This window comes from Panthera pardus, unplaced genomic scaffold (assembly GCF_024362965.1).
Source record: "Panthera pardus isolate Hobbes unplaced genomic scaffold, ASM2436296v1 HiC_scaffold_3, whole genome shotgun sequence".
Lineage (NCBI taxonomy): Eukaryota > Metazoa > Chordata > Mammalia > Carnivora > Felidae > Panthera > Panthera pardus.
Window position 1 is genome coordinate 186,159 of NW_026526876.1, and position 21,753 is coordinate 207,911.

The 21,753-nt window shown below is 57.7% G+C and overlaps 1 protein-coding gene across 4 annotated transcripts in view; it reads right to left on the reverse strand.

The window, feature by feature from the left end:
• Window positions 1-6,059: 6,059 nt before the first annotated feature.
• KCNJ12 (potassium inwardly rectifying channel subfamily J member 12) overlaps window positions 6,060-21,753 on the reverse strand; it is a 44,982-nt gene continuing 29,288 nt past the window's right edge. For 2 of the 4 annotated variants that reach the window (XM_019413217.2, XM_019413218.2), the window contains exons 2-4: window positions 18,215-18,336; window positions 13,426-13,710; window positions 6,060-11,229 (exon numbers count right to left, since the gene is read on the reverse strand). In XM_019413217.2, coding sequence (XP_019268762.1) covers window positions 9,881-11,229; window positions 13,426-13,675 — 1,599 coding nt within the window. In that variant the 5' untranslated portion in view covers window positions 13,676-13,710; window positions 18,215-18,336 and the 3' untranslated portion in view covers window positions 6,060-9,880. Of the gene's footprint in view, window positions 11,230-13,425; window positions 13,711-18,203; window positions 18,337-21,753 lie in introns of all 4 variants that reach the window. The other 2 variants (XM_019413221.2, XM_019413219.2) reach the window with 2 other exon arrangements.

Sequence of the window (21,753 nt, forward strand, 5' to 3'; positions counted from 1 at the left end):
GGGCAACTGCACCGCTCCAGAGCCCGGCCTGCAGCCCTGCCCTGGTCCAACGCCGTGGTCTCAGAGTTCCAGCTCAACCTCTATCCCAAGCCTCAGCTGGGAACTGCCAGGGTGCCTGGTGGCTCAGTTGGTTAAGTGTCCGACTTTGGCAATCTCGCGGTTCGTGAGTTCGAGCCCCGCGTTGGTCTGTGTGCTGACAGCTCAGAGCCTGAAGCCTGCTTGGGATTCTGTGTCTCCCTCTCTCTCTGCCCCTCCCCCACTTGTGTTGTCTCTGTCTCTCCCAAAATAAATAAACTTTAAAAAATAATAATAATAGGGGCACCTGGGTGGCTCAGCCAGTTAAGGATCCCACTTGGCTCAGGTCATGATCTCACAGTTCATGGGTCCGAGCCCCGCGTCGGGCTCTGTGCTGACAGCTGGGAGCCCAGAGCCTGCTTCGAATTCTGTGTGTGTGTGTGTGTCTCTCTCTCTGCCCCTCCCCCGCTCACTCTCTTTCTCTCAAAAATAAATAAACATTTTTAAAAAAACGGTCCCAGGCCTCAGCAATGACCCCAGCATTGATCCAGGAAGGGAAGAAGATCTCTAGCACCTGGGCCCACAGAGCTGGCCCAGCACTCAGGGCCATGAGAAAGCACCGTTCCTGGTAGGTCAGATTGAAGATGGGGAAACTGAGGCCCAGGGAGGAGCTACAGCTGGCAGAGTCGGGGAGGCTAGAACCAGGCACAGGTTTGTTCAGCTAAACTCTCTGCCTTGCCAGGACGCCATCCCTGCCAGTGCCTCAGTGGATTCATGGGGGTCAGAGAGCCCAGATCCCCCAGTCCCAAAGCCAGGGGGCCCCAAAGACTTGCCCGGGTCAAGAAGAGAGCAAGAAAGTCCCAGTGGGCCAGAGAAGGGATAGTGGCCGTCATCTGAGAAGCAACGATGGCGGCCTGGACCAGCGGCAGTGGATGGAGAAATCCAGTCAGGCTCCAAACAAATTTTAGAGATTAAAAGGGTCAGCATGTTGCGCCAGACGGGGGGGCGTGAGGAGAGAAAAGGGGCATCAGAAATCTGGCTTGAGCCACAAGATAGGCTGCTGGCCCATTCCTCTGCTCCTTGAGCCTCAGTTTCCTCATCCATAGAACTCTTTCGAGGCGCTGTGTAAGCAAGCATCCATTGGAATTACTCATGCCTGACTTCTCCCTGTGTATGTGCCAAGCTCGGGCTAATAAATGCCTGTATTCTCTTGTTACTCTGTCTTTTGTCCATCTAATTCGCGGGGCACCAGGTGGAGAACCTAAGAGGAGAGAAGGAAGAATGTTCTCTCTCCTACACCAGAGAGGGGCTGCGCGGCCTGGCACCTCTGTGGGGGATGCCAGGTCACCCGGAATTCGATGAGAGCCTCGGCTAGGGGGTTAAGTCATACCTCTGGAGCTCCATCCTGCCTGGCGTTACAGGACGTGTCCCTGGACAAGCAGCAGCAGCTCTGCAAGCGGAGCCCCCACCGCAGCATAGCCTCCTCGGGAGCTTGTCGGAAATGCACGTTTCAGGGGCGCCTGGCTGGCTCAGTCGGTTAAGCTTCCGACTTCGGTTCCGGTCAGGATCTCACGGTTCGTGGGTTCGAGCCCCGCGTTGGGCTCTGGGCGGACAGCTCGGAGCCTGGAGCCTGCTTCGGATTCCGTGTCTCCCTCGCTCTCTGCCCCTCCCCTCCCCGTGCTCTCTCTCTCTGTCTTTCAAAAATAAGTAAATGTTAAAAAAAAAAGAAGAAGAAGAAGAAGAAGAAGAAGAAGAAGAAGAAGAAGAAATAAAAAAGAAATACACGCTTCAGGCCTGACTCCAGACCTGCTGAGTCTCAAAGTGAGGCCCAGCCATGGGAGTTGGAAGACGCTCTCTGGGTGTTTCTGACGCAGCCCACAGCCTGCTTCTGTATGGCCTTCCAGCTAAGAAGCGTTGTTGCATTTCTTAACGATGGGGGAAGGAATCAAAAGAAGAGTTTTTCATGTAATGTGAAAATTACATGAAATTCAAATTTCAGTGTCCATAAATGAGGTTTCATTGGAACACGGTCCCTATAACAACTAACGGACTTTATTGGAACCCATTAGTGGATATACTGTCCACGGCTGCTTTTGTATGACAACAGCTGGCAGCTTCCACAGAGACCTCACGACTGCAAAGTCTAAAATATTTACCATCAGGTCCTTTGCAGACAAAGTTTGCCTGCCCTGCCTCCCAGCAGCAAGCCAGTCCCCTAGCCACTGAAACCACAGGGGCCTGAGCCCGGACCACAGCCCTTTAAGGGCCCCCATTTAAAGGGACACACATGGGGCGCCTGGGTGGGTCAGTCTGTTGGGCGTCCAACTTCGGCTCAGGTCATGATCTCGCCATTCACGAGTTTGAGCCCCGCATCGGGCTCTGTGCTGACAGCTCGGAGCCTGGAACCTGCTTCGGATGCTGTGTCTCCCTCTCTCTCTGCCCCTCCCCTGCTCAATGCTCTCTCTCTCAAAAATCAATAAACGTTAAAAAAAAAATTTATAAAATGAAGGACACATGCATCTGGGTGCGAAGACTATATCTCCACATTGTTTCACCACTAACACAAATTAAGTATCCTCTTCCTTTTATAATGGAGGCGACGGTGGGGGTCATGACCCCGCCCCTCAGTTTTGTGGGACCCCCTGGCAGCGAGGCTGTGCTCCTCACTGGGGAGATGACAGCAGCCGAGCCACCGCCGGGGGGCGCTCGCCCATCGGTGGTTAGCGAGGAAAGAGCCGCTAGCATGCCACAAGTTAATTCGTTCCCGTTTTGATGACGGCATTCCAGTGAAATGGATCTCCTATGCAACCCTGTGTGTTTTACGTGGTACATTTCAAATTTTTATTTTATCAAATTCGACTTCACAGCACAGGAAACCGTCAAAGCCTCTGGGCAGCGGCTCCCTACGACCCGAGGCTGGAGATTTGCTCGTGCGCGGAGAATGCCAACAGGCAGCTCCACTGACCTTTTTCTTCGGTGGCTCTTCCACAGCTTGAGAGCAGCCAGATGGAGCACCTACTCAACTGACTGAGCACCTAGCGGGTGCCGGGTCTTGCGTCTCTGGGCGCTGGGCACAGTCGTGAAGCAGGTGGAACAGGGCTTCCCCGGCCCTACAGAGGCTGACCTTCCGGGAGGTCGAGGCCGTGAGGCTGTGGCACAGGCCTGAGAGGCCGAGTGCGGGGAATGGGGGCCCTTCGCGGTCTTCCCTGCCCCTCCCCCAACGGAGTCGGTTCCCACTCAGGGCCTGGGAACTCCTCCTCACATACTGGGCAAAGCCTGACTCATCCCTCAGATCTCAGAGGAAGTGTCACTTCCTTGGGGGACCCACCCTGGTCCCTCTCTCACCAGGCCTCCCTTTGCTTTTCTTCCCACGGCACCTTGCGTGCGTCCCATTACCACTCAGGCATCACTCCGTATTGTTACTGCTTGGTGCGGTAGGCTCCGTCCAAGCTGGGGCGATGGGAAGAGGTGGAGATTGTAGGTTGGTGAGACCTGCAGACCCCTTTCGGGGTGGGAGGCCCAAAGGACCTGCCCCCCCTCCACTCAACCATCCATTAGGCAAACTCACACGAGGCACATACTGTGCCGTGCACCGGAGACCCGGCAGTGAATGAAAGAGAGGACAATCCCTGCCTTCATGGAGCTCTCTGACACTGGGTCAGGGAAGGCCTAGACGGGAAGGAGGAGGTAGATCTGAGGGGGAAGTGTTCCGGACAGAGGGAATATCATGTGCAAAGGTCCTGGGGTGAAGATGAAAATATAGTGTTCTCAAAACAGTAGAAGGAGGTGGGTGCCTGGAGCAGAGGGGCACAGGGAAAGGGGGAGATGAGCTGGCTGAAGTCAGGGCAAGATGGAATGGGGCTTCAGGGGCGGAGAAGTAGTTGGAATTTTATTTTCAGTGTAGCAGGAAGCCAGGGAGGGCTGCAGGAAGTGGGGTTACAAGGCCTGATTCTGGCTTTAAGGTCACTCTGGTGCTGGATGGCTGGTGGGCCGTAGTGGGGTAGGGTATGTCCTCTGAAGCCCCCACTATCCCCGAGGGGCAAACGGACAGCAATGATGTCGACCATCCACACTGAAGGGAAACCCATTTGTGAGTCCTTCCTGAGCCAGTGGGGCCCTTCACTGCAGGAGACCGATGATTGGAAGGATAAACGGAGTCCAGGGCAGGCCCCCTGGCTGGGCTGTCATCCCTCCACTGGCCGAGAATCTAACCCCAGCACCGGCCACTGGTAGACAGAGGAAAGGTCCTGGGTGGTCCGGTGCCTGGGAGGGTAGTGGCGTCTGGGTGAAATGAAGGCCACAGGAGGGCTTGGGGACCCAAGGCCTGGATCAGATCCCAGCTCAGATAACCTCCCTTGAAAGTCCCTTAATGTCCCTGGACTGATTTCCTCTAAAGCAGGTAAACCCGGCACCTTAGAGACCTCAAACTTCAAGTTCGTGAGCGCTCATTAAACACTCATCACCCCACCCCCCACGCCGTTCTACCTTTTAAAAAGCAGATTCTGAGTGGGGCTCATCTCATCCTTGGGAGGCAGGTAAGTGCAGGGGGAGCCTGTGGTCTCAGCCACACACAGACCTGGTGTTGCTACAACCTCGAGCCTCGGGCTCCTTCCACGTGCACCGGCCCCACCTCGTGGGCTTGTATATGCAGCATGTGTTCAAGGCATCTGCTAATTAAAGGTCCTCTTTCTCCTTCTCGTTCTTTCCGACAAGTGTGAGAGCTAGCAACAATTATGGACACCCCTTCTTTAGAGACCAGGAGACCGAGGCCACAGGAGAAAAGGAATTCAATATAGGTCACCAAGCAAAGGAGTGGCCTGGGGTCTGCCCGAGGGTCACAGCCAGGACAGGGGGTATCTCAAGGCTCCTGAGCTTCAGTGCTACGAAGTTTGAACAATAAATATTTATCAAGCGCTGACTGGGGCCCCATACCCGTCTGTGGGAACTAGCACTCGGGGGGCTGGGGGAGGCCATCGCTCCCTGGCCTCAACTGGCTTAGATTCAGGTACTGCGGTGCCAAGGAGGGCTCCAGGGTTAGGAGAGGATGAGCTCCAACCCTGCCCCCAGATTAAGCCGTAACCACCCTCAGCTCTCCCTGTCTCCAGGTTCAACCCCAGGGAAAAACAACCTCCAAGAAGCCTTCATGACCTGCCCCCAACACCTCCCTACCTCCTGTCCTTCATCAGCGCATATGTCACCACTACCCAGGCTTCCTACCTTGTGGTCTGGAATCATCATCTGAATCCTACAGAATGAAGGTCCCCTGGGGTCCTTCACTGATGCAGAGGAGTTCTCCGGCCACGGAACTAGTTTGGGCAAAGGAAAGAATTCTCTCCCTGTGGGCCCTCTGCTAGAAAGCCACTGAAATCCCAGAGACTGAGCCCTCCTACAGATAAAATTCTCCCTTCCCCAGAATGGGCCTTGCTGGCCTTCCTGCTCCCCCTTCTGGCCACACTTGTCTCTGCCCTCTGTCCCGCATCGGCCCAGCCTCCCTAGGGGGGGACACCACTCCAGGTCCTCCCTGTCACCTCACGGCGCCAGGCTGCAGTAGGGGTTCCTCTCCCCTACGGTGGTGAGAACCAGGGCTGCTGTCCAGCTGGGGCTCCTCTGCGCCCGAGTCCCAGGAAAGAGCTACTGTTTCCCTGCAGTCGGCACACGCGTGCATGTGGACGCGCTCCTCAAATCTCTGCAGAAGGAACGCAAAGCGGGGAGGTGTGGGCCCAGGGAGGACAAAGCGGTGGCCCAAGGTCACGTGGCTGGGGAAGTGTGACAACCGGTCCGAGTGGGTGGTGTGCCCCCGGGGGTCCGTGTGGGACAGGGTGTGCGGTCACAGGAGAATGAGGGTCTATGTGCCAGTTGGAAGAGCCCGCTGGGGGCTGCGAGCAGGTTGTGTTCTGTCCTCTCTCCCAGAGGTCCTACCGTGACCCACCCACCCCCGCCCCCAAGGCCCCTGGGGAGCCCCGTCGCCCCAGGACACAGGGGGCTGAGGGAGCATCGGAATGCCAGGCAGGGATTTTCAAACACATATCTCCACACGGTGGCACTCAAAGAGATCAAAATGCATTTAATGTGGTCTAGTCTCGTGGCCTATGTCTTTAGATACTGCTATGTATTGAAAATAACATGAAAATTCTCCAGTTTCACCATTTAAAATAGATTTGACATTCTATGACCTCACGCAGGGCAGACACCCCTGTGCAGGGGCCTCCTTCCCATCAGGCCCCCGCTCCCGCCCCCCCCGGCCCCCACCGGGACCCTCAGCAGGCGGGGACGGGGCGGCACAGCACCAGCAGGGCACGGGGGGGCGGCCAGCATGTTCCTAGCAGCACGCACGAGCGTGCACAGACACACCATTTCCACTGACATTCGTGTACACACACCCCTGGGACCTGCACATGCTCACACGTGCCCATACACGCTGCCCCCAGCAGGCAGGCGCCAGCCCTGCTCACAGAGCCTGGCCCAGCTGCCACGCAAATGCTCCACACGTGCATACGTGTTCACTGGGACAAATGCACACACGCATAGGCCATCCTTGGATGCCATGTACTCACGCACACACGAAGACACTGCCTCGGAGCCTCCGGCACGCACATTCCACACATTCCCCTGCGGACACAATCAGGGCAGGGGGTCAGCAGGACTACTGCGTTCAGCTGTGTGCCCACGTCCGGAGCCGGCATCCGTCCTGAGCGGTGCGTCCCCAGCCTTCCAGCCTGGCTAACAGTTAAACCAGTGCCCACGTATGGAACGCACACCCACAACCACGCCTACGGGTAAACGCACACACGAGTCTCTGCGTGTATCTGCGTACACACGCGTACACATCCCGCATGGATACCATCAGCCCGGATTCACACACGTATGGAGATCGCCGTGCGCACACACCTGTACGACGCTCCCATGACTGGGTGAATCCGCACACCCGGGCACTCAGGCAAAGCTATGACTGCACACATCCGCTTGAACAGAGATGAGATGGGATGATTGTCCACGTCAGTTCCCCCACTCGGGGCTCACACACTCACGCTCCTGAGCACACTGCCAGCACGGCCCCTTTCCCACACAAGCGGCTCGGTGTCTCAGGCGGGAGGGCGTCAGGGGCCACATTCTGGGCCAACTGCAACCCCCACACCTCCTAGTTCAGGCTGTCAAGAAACCCCCTGGAGATCTCAGTGCCGGGGAAGGCAAGGGAGGGACTGGATTGGTACGCGCACCTGCACGGCACACAGACCACACACACGGGCACAAACGCTCCCCACTCACCTGTGCTCAGCACACACACCACGCAGGGCATGTGGCACACTCAGAGGACTGACGTGCTCGCCACACGCCACACACACGTGCACAAACATGGGTGCACACGCACACGCACACACACACACGCGGCACACACTCCCAGGGACCACGTAATCCTTGCTCTGCACACACACGGCTCCTCCCATCCACCCTCCCGTTTCAAGTGCACTAAAGAGGGAGACTATTTTGGTCTTTAGCACAAGCAATAAATAAATAAATAAATACAGGGGAGGAAAAAAAAGAGGGCAGAAGAGTTTGAAAACGCAGCATCTGCCTTTGGCAAGAGATGAAAGGCAGATCAGGGCTGCTCTCCCGCAGGGTCTGGGGCTGAACCATCCGGTGTGGGCCCGGGAGGGGGACAGGCCTGAGAGGAGGCGCACCAAGCCGAGGTGGCTAGGCCTGGGGGCACCCAGAGTCCCTGGCCCCTGCTCCGGAGGGTGGGAGCGGAAGCCGGACACACCCGGCCTGGGAAAGATCTCCAGCTGCTGGGCACGGCAGAATGCAGGCTCCTATGCCAGCCCCAAGTGACCAGGACCACCTCGTCCCTCCCTGGGTCCCTGACAACCTGGGCGGGGGTGGGCAGGTAAGCCCTCCCACATCAACTCCACCCTCGCACCCCAGGGCTCAAATGGAGAAAGCCAGCTCTGGAAGCCAGGCCCTGGGCTGAGAAGGAGCTGAGGTCCCTCCAGCAGATCCTGAGAGGAAAGAGCTGCCTCCGCGGCCTGAATCATCCCAGCCAGAAATGAGGGTGGGGCCTGAGGCTAGGGCAGGACGCTGGGAGTCAGGCACACCCGAGGGCACGGGCCCAGGGTGTCTGTGGGTGGGAACTGACAGCTCGTGCACAGACCCTCCATGGCCTCTGACTGCAGGCCAGGTCTCCAGCTTCCCTGGGGGCTGGAGAAGGAGAGAGAAGGCAAGGGCCCCCAGCCCAGGCCCCCGGCCTCTCCCTGCCTCCCAGGACCCACCCACTCACTGGGTGACCTTGCACCCTACCTGTTTCCCCACTTGGGCCAGAGTCCTTGGTGCCTGGCTGTCTTGGGGGATGCGGATTGGAGTGGCCTAGACAGGCAGGCTGGGGAGACACACATGGGCTTTCTAATTAAGGACTTCCTTCCAGGCCTGGTTATTTGGGAGGACAACATTCTCAGCTGTCCTGGAAAGGGCCCCAGCTCCATCTTGTGCCATCTGTGTCCTCCACCAAGAGCAAGCCCACACTGGGCAGCTCCTGGTCCAGGGGCCTGCTCTGGGCCAACAGAGCCCAGCGCCCCAAACCCCTTCCTGACGAGGGTGCCTGGTTGCATGTGCCACCCCCAGTCATCTCTGCTGACGATGCCACACCTTTTCTAAGATGATTCCTCTGCCGTTCAGCAGCAGAGTACAGCCCGTGCTGCCCCAGGTGTGCAGAGAGCACCAGGACGGCCCAGCCTCTGCAGACAGGCTGGTGGGGACTTCACGGTGGAGTCAGGGGCGGCTGGGAGGAGGGGCGAGTCCGATAAGAACAGAAACAACCGGAGCTGGCCCACCCGGGTCTCTAAGGCACGACTCACTGGGGTCCCGTGGGAACGGGGCTGATCTGCTTCCTTGTAGTCTGGGAACCCGGCCTCCCTTCCCACGGGGCCATCTCCTCCAACGTTTTCCAAGTATCCCTCACTGTGGAAGGGGTGGGGGCTACTGGGCAGAAAAGAAGAGAAAAGTAAAACAGGAAAATCTGGCGGGTGGGGGGAGAGCGGACCCTCCACGGCAGGCAGATCCCATATCCAGCCCTGAGACGCACCTCTAAGGTACAAAAGTCAAACTCAAAAAGCTCAAACTGGTTTTTTCCCAGCCCCTACCCCCACCTCTACCGGAAAGCTTTTATTACGATCATTCACATGGTCTTGGTTTCCTATCGCAAACGTCATCTAATGCGCCCGTGAGCATGAAGAACCACGGGTGAGCACCGCGCGCGCCCTTGCGGATGCGCCGCCCGGCACACGCCCGCCTTCGCAGAGGAGAGGCCTGTTCGGCCTCAGGGAACCTCGTGGAGCCTCCATCTGACTGCTTCCATCTCAGCAGATAGTGGGATTCTAACTGTCCTTTCTTATAACCCCCACAAAGTAAATTGTTTTCAATCACGTGTTGTTATTATTATTATTTTTTTTTTGTAAACAGTCTTACTCAAGCTAAGGTTGAGAAAGCCAAAACTGGTGTTTCTCCCCAAGTTAAAAACCAGCGAGGCGCACTGCAGCCTGCCAGCCTTCGCCCACAGAGGCTGGGTGGCTGTGGAGCCGTTTCCAGGCAGGCTGCAGTTCTAGCCTCAGGCAGAAGCCCCCGGCTCCTGGCCTGGACCCCGAGAGGCCACCTCCCTGTCCCTGCACCTGCTCTGGCCCCTGAGGCCAGGGGCAGCCCACTGGCCGCCCACTCTCCCGCCAACCTTGCCAGGCCACTGTGAAGAAACATAAAACATCTAAAACGCTACTGAGTCTGCAACCGGGGCACCTGGCCCGTTCTGCTCAAACCCGGGGCCCTTGCGGGACGCCGGGCCTCTCCCTGGCGGGGCGGATGCTGCACGTTGGCCGATGGCGGCTCAGATCTCTGACTCCCGTCTGTAGGGCCGCTGCTCGAGGCCGCCGCCGCCGCCACCGGCCTGGGGTCTATCAAAGTCATGCCGGGCCTGGGGGCTGCGGCCATCCTGGTCTCCGTCTGCCTCGTCCTCCTCATCACGGCTCAGAAAGGCCAGCTCGTTCTCATAACAGAAGGAGTTGGCACTGGGAAGCAGGAATTTGTTCTCCACCAGGTCCTTGGCGCTGCAGCGGGGTGTGGAGGGCACCTCGTAGGTCTTGTGGAAGTGGGAGTAGTCGATCTTGTACTGGTTCTTCTCCTCAAAGAGGACAGGCTCAAAGCGGTGGCCCCACAGGATCTCGTTGGCCAGGTAGGAGCTGCGGGCCTGCGTGGTCATGGCCGTGGCCTCCACCATGCCCTCCAGGATGACCACGATCTCGAAGTCATCTGTCTCCAGGTCCTGCCGGCTGATGCCAAACAGCGGGCTGGCCTCGTCGATCTCATGCAGGATGGTGATGGGTGACACGAGGAAGATGCGGTCGAGGCCCTTGTCAAAGCCGACATCGATGTCGATCTGGTCCAGCGGGATGTACTCGCCCTCCTCGGTGACCCTCGGCTTGATGAGCTGGGCCCGCACGTGGGCCTCCACGATGTGGCTCTTACGCAGGTTGCCCACGCGCCACATGAGGCAGAGCTTGCCGTCGCGCAGGGCCACCACGGCGTTGTGACTGAACAGCAGCGTCTGTGCCCGCTTCTTGGGCCGAGCCATCTTGGCCATGATGGCGCCGATCATGAAGGAGTCGATGATGCAGCCCACGATGGACTGCGCCACCACCATGAAGACGGCCACGGGGCACTCCTCCGTCACACAGCGCAGCCCGTAGCCGATGGTGGTCTGCGTCTCGATGGAGAAGAGGAAGGCCGCCATGAAGCCGTGGACCTGCATCACGCAGGGCGTGCGGCCGCGGCCCTCTGCCGGCTCCAGGTCGCCGTGGGCCACGGCGATGACCCAGAAGATGACACCGAACAGCAGCCAGGAGGCGAGGAAGGCCAGCGAGAAGATGAGCAGCATGTAGCGCCAGCGGATGTCCACGCACGTGGTGAACATGTCGGCCAGGTAGCGCTGCGACTTCTCATCCATGTTGGCGAACTCAATGTTGCACTGGCCGTTCTTCTTGACGAAGCGGTTTCGGCACCTGCGCCGCGTGTGCACCTTGCCGTTGCCGAAGCCGTTGGCGCCCGACATGGTGACCAGGTGCAGCCCGTCCTCCTCTGACGACACGATACTGTAGGGGTTGGCCCTGCCGGCCGAGGTCATCCCGGGGGTGGGGGGGCCCTGGCTCGCCCCCAGGCCGGCTCCGGGTGGGGCGTCTCCTGTAATGGAGAAGACGGCATGGCTGGCGGAGCAGGCCACTCCGGCCCGAGCTTCCGCCCCCACCCAGCCCTCGGACGTGGCGGGCGGACACTTTCGCCCTAACTCACCCATCACCGGACTCTCCATTTCCCCTCCTAAGCCGGCTCCTTATCCTCCCTCTCGGCTTGGGAAAGTGACACTCCGTCCTCCCAGCAGCTCCGGTCAAAAACCTTGCATTCATCCTCAACTCGTCTTGGTCCCACCCCAAAGGCTCTGACTTCAAAATCTATTTGGGATCCTGCCTCTTCTCCCGCCTCCGTGGCCCGAGTCCCCATCATCACCCACCCGGACCAGTATGGCGGCCACCTCGCCAACCCCGATGCTCCTGCCCCGACCCCAGTCCAGAGGCAGCCGCGGCGGGGGCGCCTGTCCGTCCTCCGCTCAAAGCCAGAGTCCCTGCTGGCACTTGCAAGGCCTGCGTGAGCGGAGCCCGGGACCCCTCGGAACCCACCTCCCGCCTCCGCCTCGCTCACTCGGCTACAGCCCACCGCCTCCACGCTGTTCCTCAAGCCCGTCCTGGACTTTCCTCCCAGACACCCTCCTGACACCTCACCTCCTTCGGTCCTTGGCTTCAATGCCACAGGAGCATCTCCAGAGGTCTTCCTGCACCCTCGGGAGACCGCACCACCTCACCCAGGTCCTCACTGTAACCCCAAAGCACCGACCGGTGACCTGATAATGGTGGTAATGACAGCAATGACACGCACGGGGTTGGCTCGGCTGCCGTTCCCACTACGAGATCCCCGGCCACCGGAACACGGGGGGTGTGCTGTTTCGTTCGCCGCTGTCTCATGCCCAGGGTCTGGGACACAGCCTGGCCCCGAGGACACCCTCCTGATGCTCACGGGCTCTGCCCCAGGGCACCCACTCCCAACACCCCTTCTCCACGCCCTCTGAGTCCCCAGCGGTAGCTAGGAGGGGGTCCACGAGTTCAGTGCCCAGGGAGGTCCCTGACTGACCCCGGCCCGGGGGCCTTCCCTATCCCTGCCTTTCTCAGCTCCAAATGACAGCACACAGGGAGCGCTCAGAAGCATCACTGTCCTGGGCCCACGCAGGGGAGCACGTGGTTGACTTGCCACAGACACGCACACATACACTCACGCACACCAACAAGTCTCAGGGCGTGCCCCGCTGCACAGCACCCGTGGCCGGACAAACACTGCTCTCATGGCCGGTAGCACGCATTCAGCCCCCGGACACACAGGCTGGCGGCCGCCCCTCCCCCAGTGCCCCGTTGGCTCCGGGCTGGCCTGTTGGTGCCAGGCTGAGGCATCTGCGGGCCGGAGGCCACGGTGCCGCCCGGCCCTGCGGGCACTGAGGCCATCTGGCCATTAGCATCGGGGCTGCAAGTGCTCAGGCCCCCAGCCTGGCTCAGCGGGGCTGGGCTGGAAGGAGGGGGAGAACCCTGGCCGGCCGGCCTGGCTGAGGCACTGAGGAGTCAGGTGTATTCCTCCCCACTCACCCCTGATCCCCTCCCCTGGTCACGCTAGAAGGTCAGTGCTAGACAAGGCTGGGAGCCCTCGAATGCCCAGAAGACAATGAGGCCCCAGATAAGAAGGCCCCCACGGTAGCCGGGCCAGAAGCAGAGAGGCAGGTGGCTGGGCACCCACCAGAGACCGGGAAACAGGAAGTGACACAGCCAGGGGGAGGCGACACTGGCATTCAGCCCGGGTCTGTGTGACCAGGGGCAGCCAGAGCCTCCGGGGGAGCGTGACATCTGACCTCTGCTTCAAACCCCTGGGAGACAGGTGCGGGAGAAGCTCACATGACCACCCAGGCAGCAAACCCGTCCCAGGGTGTGTCTCAGCTGCCAGGTGCTTCTGGATCCCCGGGGCTGTGGCACATGTGTGACACTCTCGTTTCTCATTGCCTCAAACTGCAGAGAAAGCAGGCCAGACTCATCAGCATTTGATGGTCTTAGGTCATCCTCTCAGAAACCCAAGAAGGTGGCTACTAGCGTTACTTCTCCTCCGACTGGAGATTCAGAGAGGTGAAGCGACTTCTCCACAGCCACACAGCCACAAGGCAGGAGAGGTGAAATTCAAACCACTCTGTCTAATGCAAGGTCTCATGCCATGGGGGACTCTAGGCTCCACGGGGGCCTCTTCTCGCACTTCCCTCCTCCCCCCCACAGCTACTCCAGCTGACCACCTCACCATGGGTCTGAGGAGCTGAGGCCTGAGGCTGTAATGGTGGATGCTGCTTCCGCCCAGCCCGGGAGGCAGGGAGCCGGTGATTGTGGGGACCCCGGAGACTGCGCCGAGAAGATGGCTCAGCCCCAGGTCCCTGGACCCTCCAGGCGGAGGTGGCCAGGCTCGGGGTACTTAGATGCCGGCGGGAGGCCACCGGATCGCAGGGGGCAGGTTTATGTGGCCTGGAGGCCTGGAGGGATGTCCAGTGGGTCATGGCTGCTCCAACTGGGGCTCTGAGCGGCTCGAGGCCTGCAAGGGACAGAATCGGAAGAATCAAGGCCGGAGAGCCCAGCCTGGCGCGCTGCTCCCACCAGCCAGGCAGCCTCGCACCTGGCCAGCAGCGCCCAGACAGGGAAGGCTGCTGCAGTGACTCCTGGTGTCTGTGCCCGGGCTGGGCACTTGGGACCCACCCAGTGTGTCACACAGGCTGGGGAACCCCTCTTCTGTCGGCTTTCCTCCTAAAACCACACAGAGAAAATCAACAAGGTCACGTTCACACCCTGCTCCCCTGTTTCTCAGGTAGAAACTGAGACTATGAGCAAAGTCACCCAGAAAGTAAGGATCAGAGAGAGAGCTGCAGGCATCAGTCCGGTCCTCAGCTTCCCATGGCCCCCCTCTGCTGGGTGTATATGCCTGCCGGTACATGCACGTGTGTGTGTGTGTGTGTGTGTGTGTGTGTGTGTGTGATTCTAGGGGCGTGGGGAGCCCCTCCCAGGCTCATGGTGAATATAGCACCGCAAAGAAAGACCCAGAAGAGGACCCATGAGTAGAAAACCCAGCACCACAAACTTGCCAAACATCCCAAGGACACTCCACGCAGACAAACACAGGTGTGGCAAGAAGGTTACGCAGCTCTATGGTCTTTAAAGACTTGATTTAAGAAATGTGGGACAATATCCTCAACCAAGGATACGCAGGCCTGTTTGGCTCTTGCTCAATGGATGCATGTGGCTAGATCAGATCAGAAATGGAATTACATTTGTTTTGCTGGAAGAGGCCTTAGCAAGTAAAGAGGCCGGCTCCCCATTTCCCAGATTCAAGAGCTAAGGCTGAGACTCGTCCCGGGTCACAAAGCCACTCGTGGGTTTGGAGGAGACAGTAAAGACAACAGTTGGGACCGCTGTGGGCAGATGCCCAGGTTGGCCAGTGGGGATCCCAGGCATTGCCCGGAGGGGAGCAGGAGAGAGGCAAGGGCTGTGCTACCTGAGCGAGCCAAGGTGACTTCAACACCGCAGGCAGGGAGCGAGGCAAGTCCAGCAGGCAGAGAAGGAGCAGTGGGCAGCACAGACCCAGACACCTCTGAGAGACGGGGAAGCTGTCCCAGCCCCGTTGTCTCTTGAGCCCACTTCCTCGCCGGGCACAGCGTCTGCAGACTCAAGACTCCTGGCCCCCAGTGTGTTCAGAAGGCGACAGGGCCCGGCCTGGGAGCTTTTAGAGAGGCAGCTGCCACATGACCCAAAGGTGGGGCCCAAAAGTCACCGGGAGGTGCCTCCGGATGCAGCAGGACACCCCATGCCCAGTCCCCTGAGGCTCTGGGCACCTCAGGTTTCGGTGACATCCGGGAGGGGAAGAGGACGAGGCCTGGGCCCACATTCTCAGATATTGAGAAAGCGTTCACTAACTACAACAGCCAGTGGAGGGAGCCCAGAGTGGGAGGGGCTCAAGGTCCTGCCTCTCGGGCTTTCAGCTGGCCAGAGCACCTTCCGAGGTGGGAGCACACTGATCAATGCATCCTGAGTACTCACTACAAGCCAGGGCGGGTTCTAAGAGCTCAAATTATCTCGCTTAATCCCTCCACAACGTTGCAACTATTATCCCCATTTTCCAGATGAAGAAACGGAAGCTCAGAAAGACTAAATCACTCGCCCAGGGTCACACCGCCTTTAAGCAGCAAGTTCCCAGTCTACAGGGTTAGGAGAGAAGCCAACACCCCATCCTACCAGGCCCTGAGGCCAGACTCCAGGCATGACACTGAATTCCTGTCTCAGTTCTCAAGGCCTTTGTCACGCCGTGTGCTGAGAAGACATACAAATCCCAAATCTCGGCACCAAAAGCAGAGGTAAGCCCCACACCAGCACCCCTGACCCATGGCCACTCAGCCTTTGCTTGGACCATCCAGGGATGGGGCACTCATTACCTCGTGACCAAAGCCTACAATTAAGAAATCCTTGGAGATCACTTGGTTCAGGGAAAGCCAGTGTGTGGCCTACACGCAGCTGGCACCCCCTCCTCTACCCCATACCCATGGCAGACATCACTAATCCATCAGAGAACTATTTCTCACGTGTCCTGGCACAGCCCCAGAATCTTTCTCAATCTAGTAACTATCCATCAGGCTTAGAAAGAGGGTTTGAATGGGGTGCCTGGGTGGCTCAGTCGGTTGAGCGTCCGACTTTGGCTCAGGTCATGATCTCATGGTTCGTGAGTTCGAGCCCCGTGTCAGGCTCTGTGCTGACGGCTTGGAGCCTGGACCCTGCTTCGGATTCTGTGTCACCCTCTCTCTCTGCCCCTCCTCCACCCACGCTCTCTATCAAAAGATGAATAAATGTTAAAAAAAAATAAAGAGGGTTTGAAGAATCCAATCTCTCATTTGTAGGCTCCAAGAGGGGCTCCCCTGCTCAGTCACACAGGAAGTGAGAGGCAGGCCGGGCCTGGAGGGTGCACCCCAGCCAGGCAGAGCACCTCAGCAGCGAAACGCACCCAGGGCTGGGAGTGCACGGGCAGGGGGCGGGGCACTGCTGGCAGGGGGTCGAGGTGGAACCGTGGAGCAAGAGGGAGAACACGCTGGCACACTCAGGGGCCAGGGAGGAGGCCGAGGTCACCTTGGAGGGGGCCAAGAGTTTGCATGGAGGGGAGATGGAGGGTTGGGGGCACCATTTCCATTCTCACAACGGGGAAGAAGAAGACAGTGTCCTTTGACCTTTCCAGGCCAAACTCCCTTCCCCTCCGCCAAAGCACAGACAGCCGTTGCCCCCACTGCACACCATGGCCCGCAAACATTCAGGGTCAACACAGTGCAGGTGTTCTGTGGCAAGCCCATGCCAGGCCCAAGGAGAGAAACAGTGATGACACCCCAGTATGATGCTGGAGATGACTGGTGCCCCGTCCATCCCCCGGGCCTCACCACTGCAGGGCCCACCTGCTCGATTTCCAACCGCTAATGCTAGTCTTTTTGCCCGAGAGCTCTCTCTGACCACAGGCACGCGCTCTGCTCACGCAACGGGCAGGCTAGGGAGCTAATGCCCCCAGGGCAGCCTTCCTTGAGGGGCAGCTCCCTGCCCCTGACAAGCCTCCTCTGGTGCCAGCTCTCTGCTGCCTCCCCAGACCCGAGCCTCCCCTCCTGGATGCTCCACAGGACCATGTGGTCAACTATGGCTCCCCCTCTTCTCCCAAACCTCCTCCCTCCTCCTGTGCCCTTCCCCCCTCCTCCCCCTCCTCCTTGCTTTTCTCGCCCATCCTCCCCTCCCCCACATCCACTCCTGCCCCTCCTCCTGTCCCTCCTCCCCCTCCTCTTCATCCTCCTCATCCTCTTCCTCTTTACTTCCTTCTCCCTCCTTCCCTCCCCCTCCTCCTGACCCTCCCCCTCTCCCCCTTCCTCCTTACCTCCTCCTCACCATCCCCCTCCTCCTGTCCCTCCTCATAGGGTCATTTGGTAACCTGACCACTTCCCCAATTGCCTGGCCTCCTCTCTCTCCTTCAGCCCCTATATCCACTGCCTCACCAGGTCCTGTGTAGTTTTCCCTCCTGAATTCTCAAAGTTGTCCACCATTTCCTCACCCACATCTTCCTTCTGGTCCAGGCCACTCCTGTTTGGACACACCAACAAGCATCTAATGGCTTGTTCTGTGGCAACCTTCCCCCCCATGTGGTCGGACCCCCAGATCACAGCTAAAGTGAATGTTTAAAATCCTCCCATCTGTCAGGGATCAGCTAAAGGCCCTCACTTCCAGGGAGCACTTTTGGATTCTCTGGCCCCGGGCTTCTCCTCTTGTGGCCAGAAGCTACCTTCTTCGTTGTGTGAGTTGCCCTTCCCCAGGCCCCATCTCTGACCAACCTCAGAGGTCCGGAGAGGATGGTGCAGGCCTGGCACAGAGGGGACACCCAGGAAACGCCCACTGACCAAACAAAAGGATGAGGGGATAGGCAGCAGGTAGCAGACGGATAAGGAACTGGATGGATCAATTAATGAGGTGACAGATACATGCACAGGTGGGTAGTCGAGCACAAGCATCAATAAATGGGACGGATGGACGGATGGACAGACGGACGGATGGATGGGTGGTAACCAGAAAGATGGATGGGTTAGGTGGATAGGAAATGATTCAGTGGGTTGGGTGGATGGATTAGTGGGTCGATGAAGAGACGGATGGATGGATGATGGATGGATGGATGGATAGATTTGTGGGCAGGCAGATAAACAGACAGATGAATGACTAGATGGATGAATGGGTGGATGGAAAAACAGATGGGATTCTGGGTGCATGGATGAATGGCTGGGATGGTGGGTGAATGATTGGGAAATGGGTGAATATATGGATGGAAAGATGGCTGGATGGGCTGGGTAGGTGAGTGGATAGGTAGATGGAAAGAAAGCAAATGGGTGGAAGGATGTGTGGAGCTGGTGGATGGATAATGGGTTAATGAGAGGTCAAACAAGTGGTTGATAGGGGAGTAAACAGATAAGCAGACAGACGAGTATTTGGTTGAGTGGATGACTAGATGGATAGATGCACACTGCTGACCTTAATCTTACCTCTTGAATCCTATCTTCTAAGTAACGGTGCTGAGGGGGCAAGTGGCTGTCTTCAAGTCTGTGTTAGCAGCAGTTGCCATTTCCCAGGCACCAGCTGGAGAGGAATCAGTTGCTAGAAGACCCTAAAGTTAATAGGACAAAGCCAAGTTACTGTCGGTGGTTCTGCTCTCCTCACAAGTGCTCAAAAATCTGAAATTTCTACATGAACCCACATTTCTGCTGCTTCTCTTGGGGCCCCACAAGAGGTGGAAGAGGCCTCCAGCCCACACCTCTGTTACCTCACACCTTCGCAGAATGTGAGTCTATCTATAAAACCTTTCGGAACCAAATAAGGGCAGAACAAAATGGGTCCCCAGAGAAAATAACAACTGATAATTATAGAGGGCCTACCACATGCCAGACACTGTGGTAGGTGTTTTATAGAGATCAGCTCATGTAATCCTCACAACTACCCCACAAGGTTGAAACCATTGCTGTTCTCATTCCAGAGATGTAGCTAATGTGGTAATTTTCCTAAGTTCACAGAGGAACTCAGATCCCTAACCTATGCTCCTAGCCACCACCTACAGAGCCTTCCCAGTGCCAACCACAGGATTCAAGTGTAGATGGGTAGAAGGACGGATGGAGGGATGGATGGATGGATGGATGATGAATAAATGGATGAATTATGGATATGTAGCTGGGTGTGTGAGTGGATGGATGGATAGATGGATGGATTATGGATGGGTAGATGGGTATGTGAATGGATGGATGGATGGATGGATGGATAGCTGGATGAATGGATAGTTGGATGGATGGATAGCTGTATGTATGTATGTATGGATGGATGGATAGATGGATGGATTATGGATGGGTAGATGGGTATGTGAATGGATGGATGGATGGATGGATGGATGGATAGCTGGATGAATGGATAGTTGGATGGATGGATAGCTGTATGTATGTATGTATGTATGTATGGATGGATAAATGGATGGATTATGGATGGGTAGATGGGTATGTGGATGAATGGATGGATGGATGGATGGTGGATGAATGGGTGGGTGGATTATGGGTGAGTGAGTGGGTGTATGGATGGGTGAGTAGGTAGATTATGAAGGGGTGGATGGGTGTATGGGTGGATTATGGATGGATGGATAATTAGATGAATGGCTAGTTAGATGGAGGGATAGTTGGATTGATGGATGAATGGGTGGGTGGGTGGGTGATGGATAGATGGATGCATGGGTGGGTGGGTGGGTGATGGATAGATGGATGAATGGGTGGGTGGGTGGGTGATGGATAGATGGATGAATGGGTGGGGAGATGAGCAGGTGAATGAATGCCTGGATGGATGAAGTGGTTGGGTGAGTGGGACAGATGAACAGACAGATGAGTGGATGGGTGGATAAATGGCTACATGGATGGGTACACATCAGTAACTTGTCAGAGACTTGTATTAGGCATACACATATCCTACGTGGTCCCAGCATTCCATAAGCCTCAATTTTCTCACTGTCAAAGGAGACCCCTGCTTTTCTTTCCGGCACGCCGTGTGGATCGGGGGAGAGTGTGGCGGGAAGGGGCTCTGTGAATTTCCAGAGGCAAACTGACTTGACAGGCCCTTCTCACCTTTCCCCACCTCCCAGCCACTGAGCCCGTGGAGCCCCACCCTTTCGCGGCTGAGGCTGGCTGCAATCCACTGTCACACTGGCTTTTCTGGCTGGGATTAAGGGAACTGTGGGTGAGTCACCCCCACATCATAAGCCTCCTGGGGCAGGTGACAGCAGTGGGTTTAGAGGCTCACAGGCCTGGGTTCAAGTCGCAGCTCTGCCCATCACAAGCTGTGTGACCTTGGGTGACTCACTTCCCCCTTCTGGGCCTCTGCTCACTCCATAAGGGAATGTCTTGCTCGTCCCTCTTCACCTTCCAGGCTTTCACCTCAAGATTTCCAGTCCTCAGCACCCTGCTTTCTTGTCCCTCATCATTCCCTGAGCAGCTGCCATGGGTCTGCAGGGTGCCTCCCTTAGCCCTTACACTCTCAAAACTGATGGGGAAATTGAGGCTCAGGGAGAGTCCATCACAGGCCGTATCACACAGCTGGGAGACTCCCTGACAAGGACTTGTGTCCAAGTCCCTGATCTTATGTCCTTCCCCTTGAATGGGCCTACACTTTGTCTGGCCCTGAGTGCTCAGCTCTTGGCTTCAGTTATTCCAAGCTTCACAGCCCCACCTTGAGGGAGAGATAGTTCTCCCAGCTGGACAGACTGGGAAATTGGGGCTGGGAGAGGCTAAGTCACTTGCTCCGGGGTCACCTGGAGCTGGAACTCTGAAAGAGGAGGTGTCACAGGGCAATGGGAGCCAAAGAAGTTTAGGGAGAAGGGTGTGAGACAGCCTGCCGCTCCCCGTTTCCTGTTGGTCACTTGGCCTGCCCCAGGCTCTCTCAACCTTGTTCCTGGTGCCCTAGTTCCTGGAAGGGGCTTTCTTCAGACCCACAAAGCCAGACACATTTTTTCTCACAAATGGGCAAAATTAGCTCCATTCTAAGGGTAACTGAGGCTCAGAGCAGAGAAGTGACTCGCCCAAGGTCAGAAAGCCACTGAATGAGAGGCGGCTTGGAGACAAGAACCCAGGTCTCTGGACACCCTGTCCAGTGGTCCCCCTGCCACCCTGTGGTGGCCACAGCAGCCCATGATGTGAACTCAAAACTTCTGAAGTCCTCCAAATGCTTCTGCTGGTCACGGTCACAGTCCTAGACGGGACAGGTTGGGTGGGGGGGCATGGCTTGCACATAACCCTAGAGTGGTCCGAGCCCACACAGGCCAGACCAGCCCTCAGTCTCCTAGCAAGTGAAGGCAGCGCCTGGATGGACACTGAGGCTTCCCTACTCCTCCCCGTCAGTGCCAACCTGTCAGCCAACACTGGGCTGACATCGCCAGGGACGTGGGGCAAGGCACTTCCCCTTCCTGAGGCCCAGCTTCCTCCTCCACAAAATGGGCTGATGACGCCTGCCCAGCGGATGTGCCTTGCAATTCAGTGTGGTGAGGGAGGTATGCTCTGGGCACAGGGCCTGGGACAGCAGGGCTCTGGGAGGAGGCAGCTGTCACCAACGTGCACAACAGTCCTCCCGGGCGGGGTGCGGCCGAGGGGCCGGTGATCCCCGATTCCCTAATTCAAGCCTGGCTGACCCCAGCTCATGAAGGGCCCTTTCTGGGCCTCAGCCTCCTCATTTGCAAAACAGATAGACCCCGCCTATCTCAGGAGACTGTCGAGGGAGTAAACTGAGGCCCTGTCCCGGTGCAGACCCACGACAAGTGCCGAGTCCCTCCCGTGTTCTCCGAGAGCGGGTTTCCGGCTCTGACCGGCACCGGCAGCTGACAGCAGAAGTGGGGACTCCCCACAGGACTGAAAGGTGGCATATGTATCCCTGGCCCTCCCACACAGCCCCGCGTGATCCTCTCCGAGTGCATCCCAACAGGCAACAAAGCAGGAGAGCCATGACCTGGCACAGACAGAATCCTGGCTGCCTCCTTCCCCTGTGCCTGGACGGTGCTGGCTGG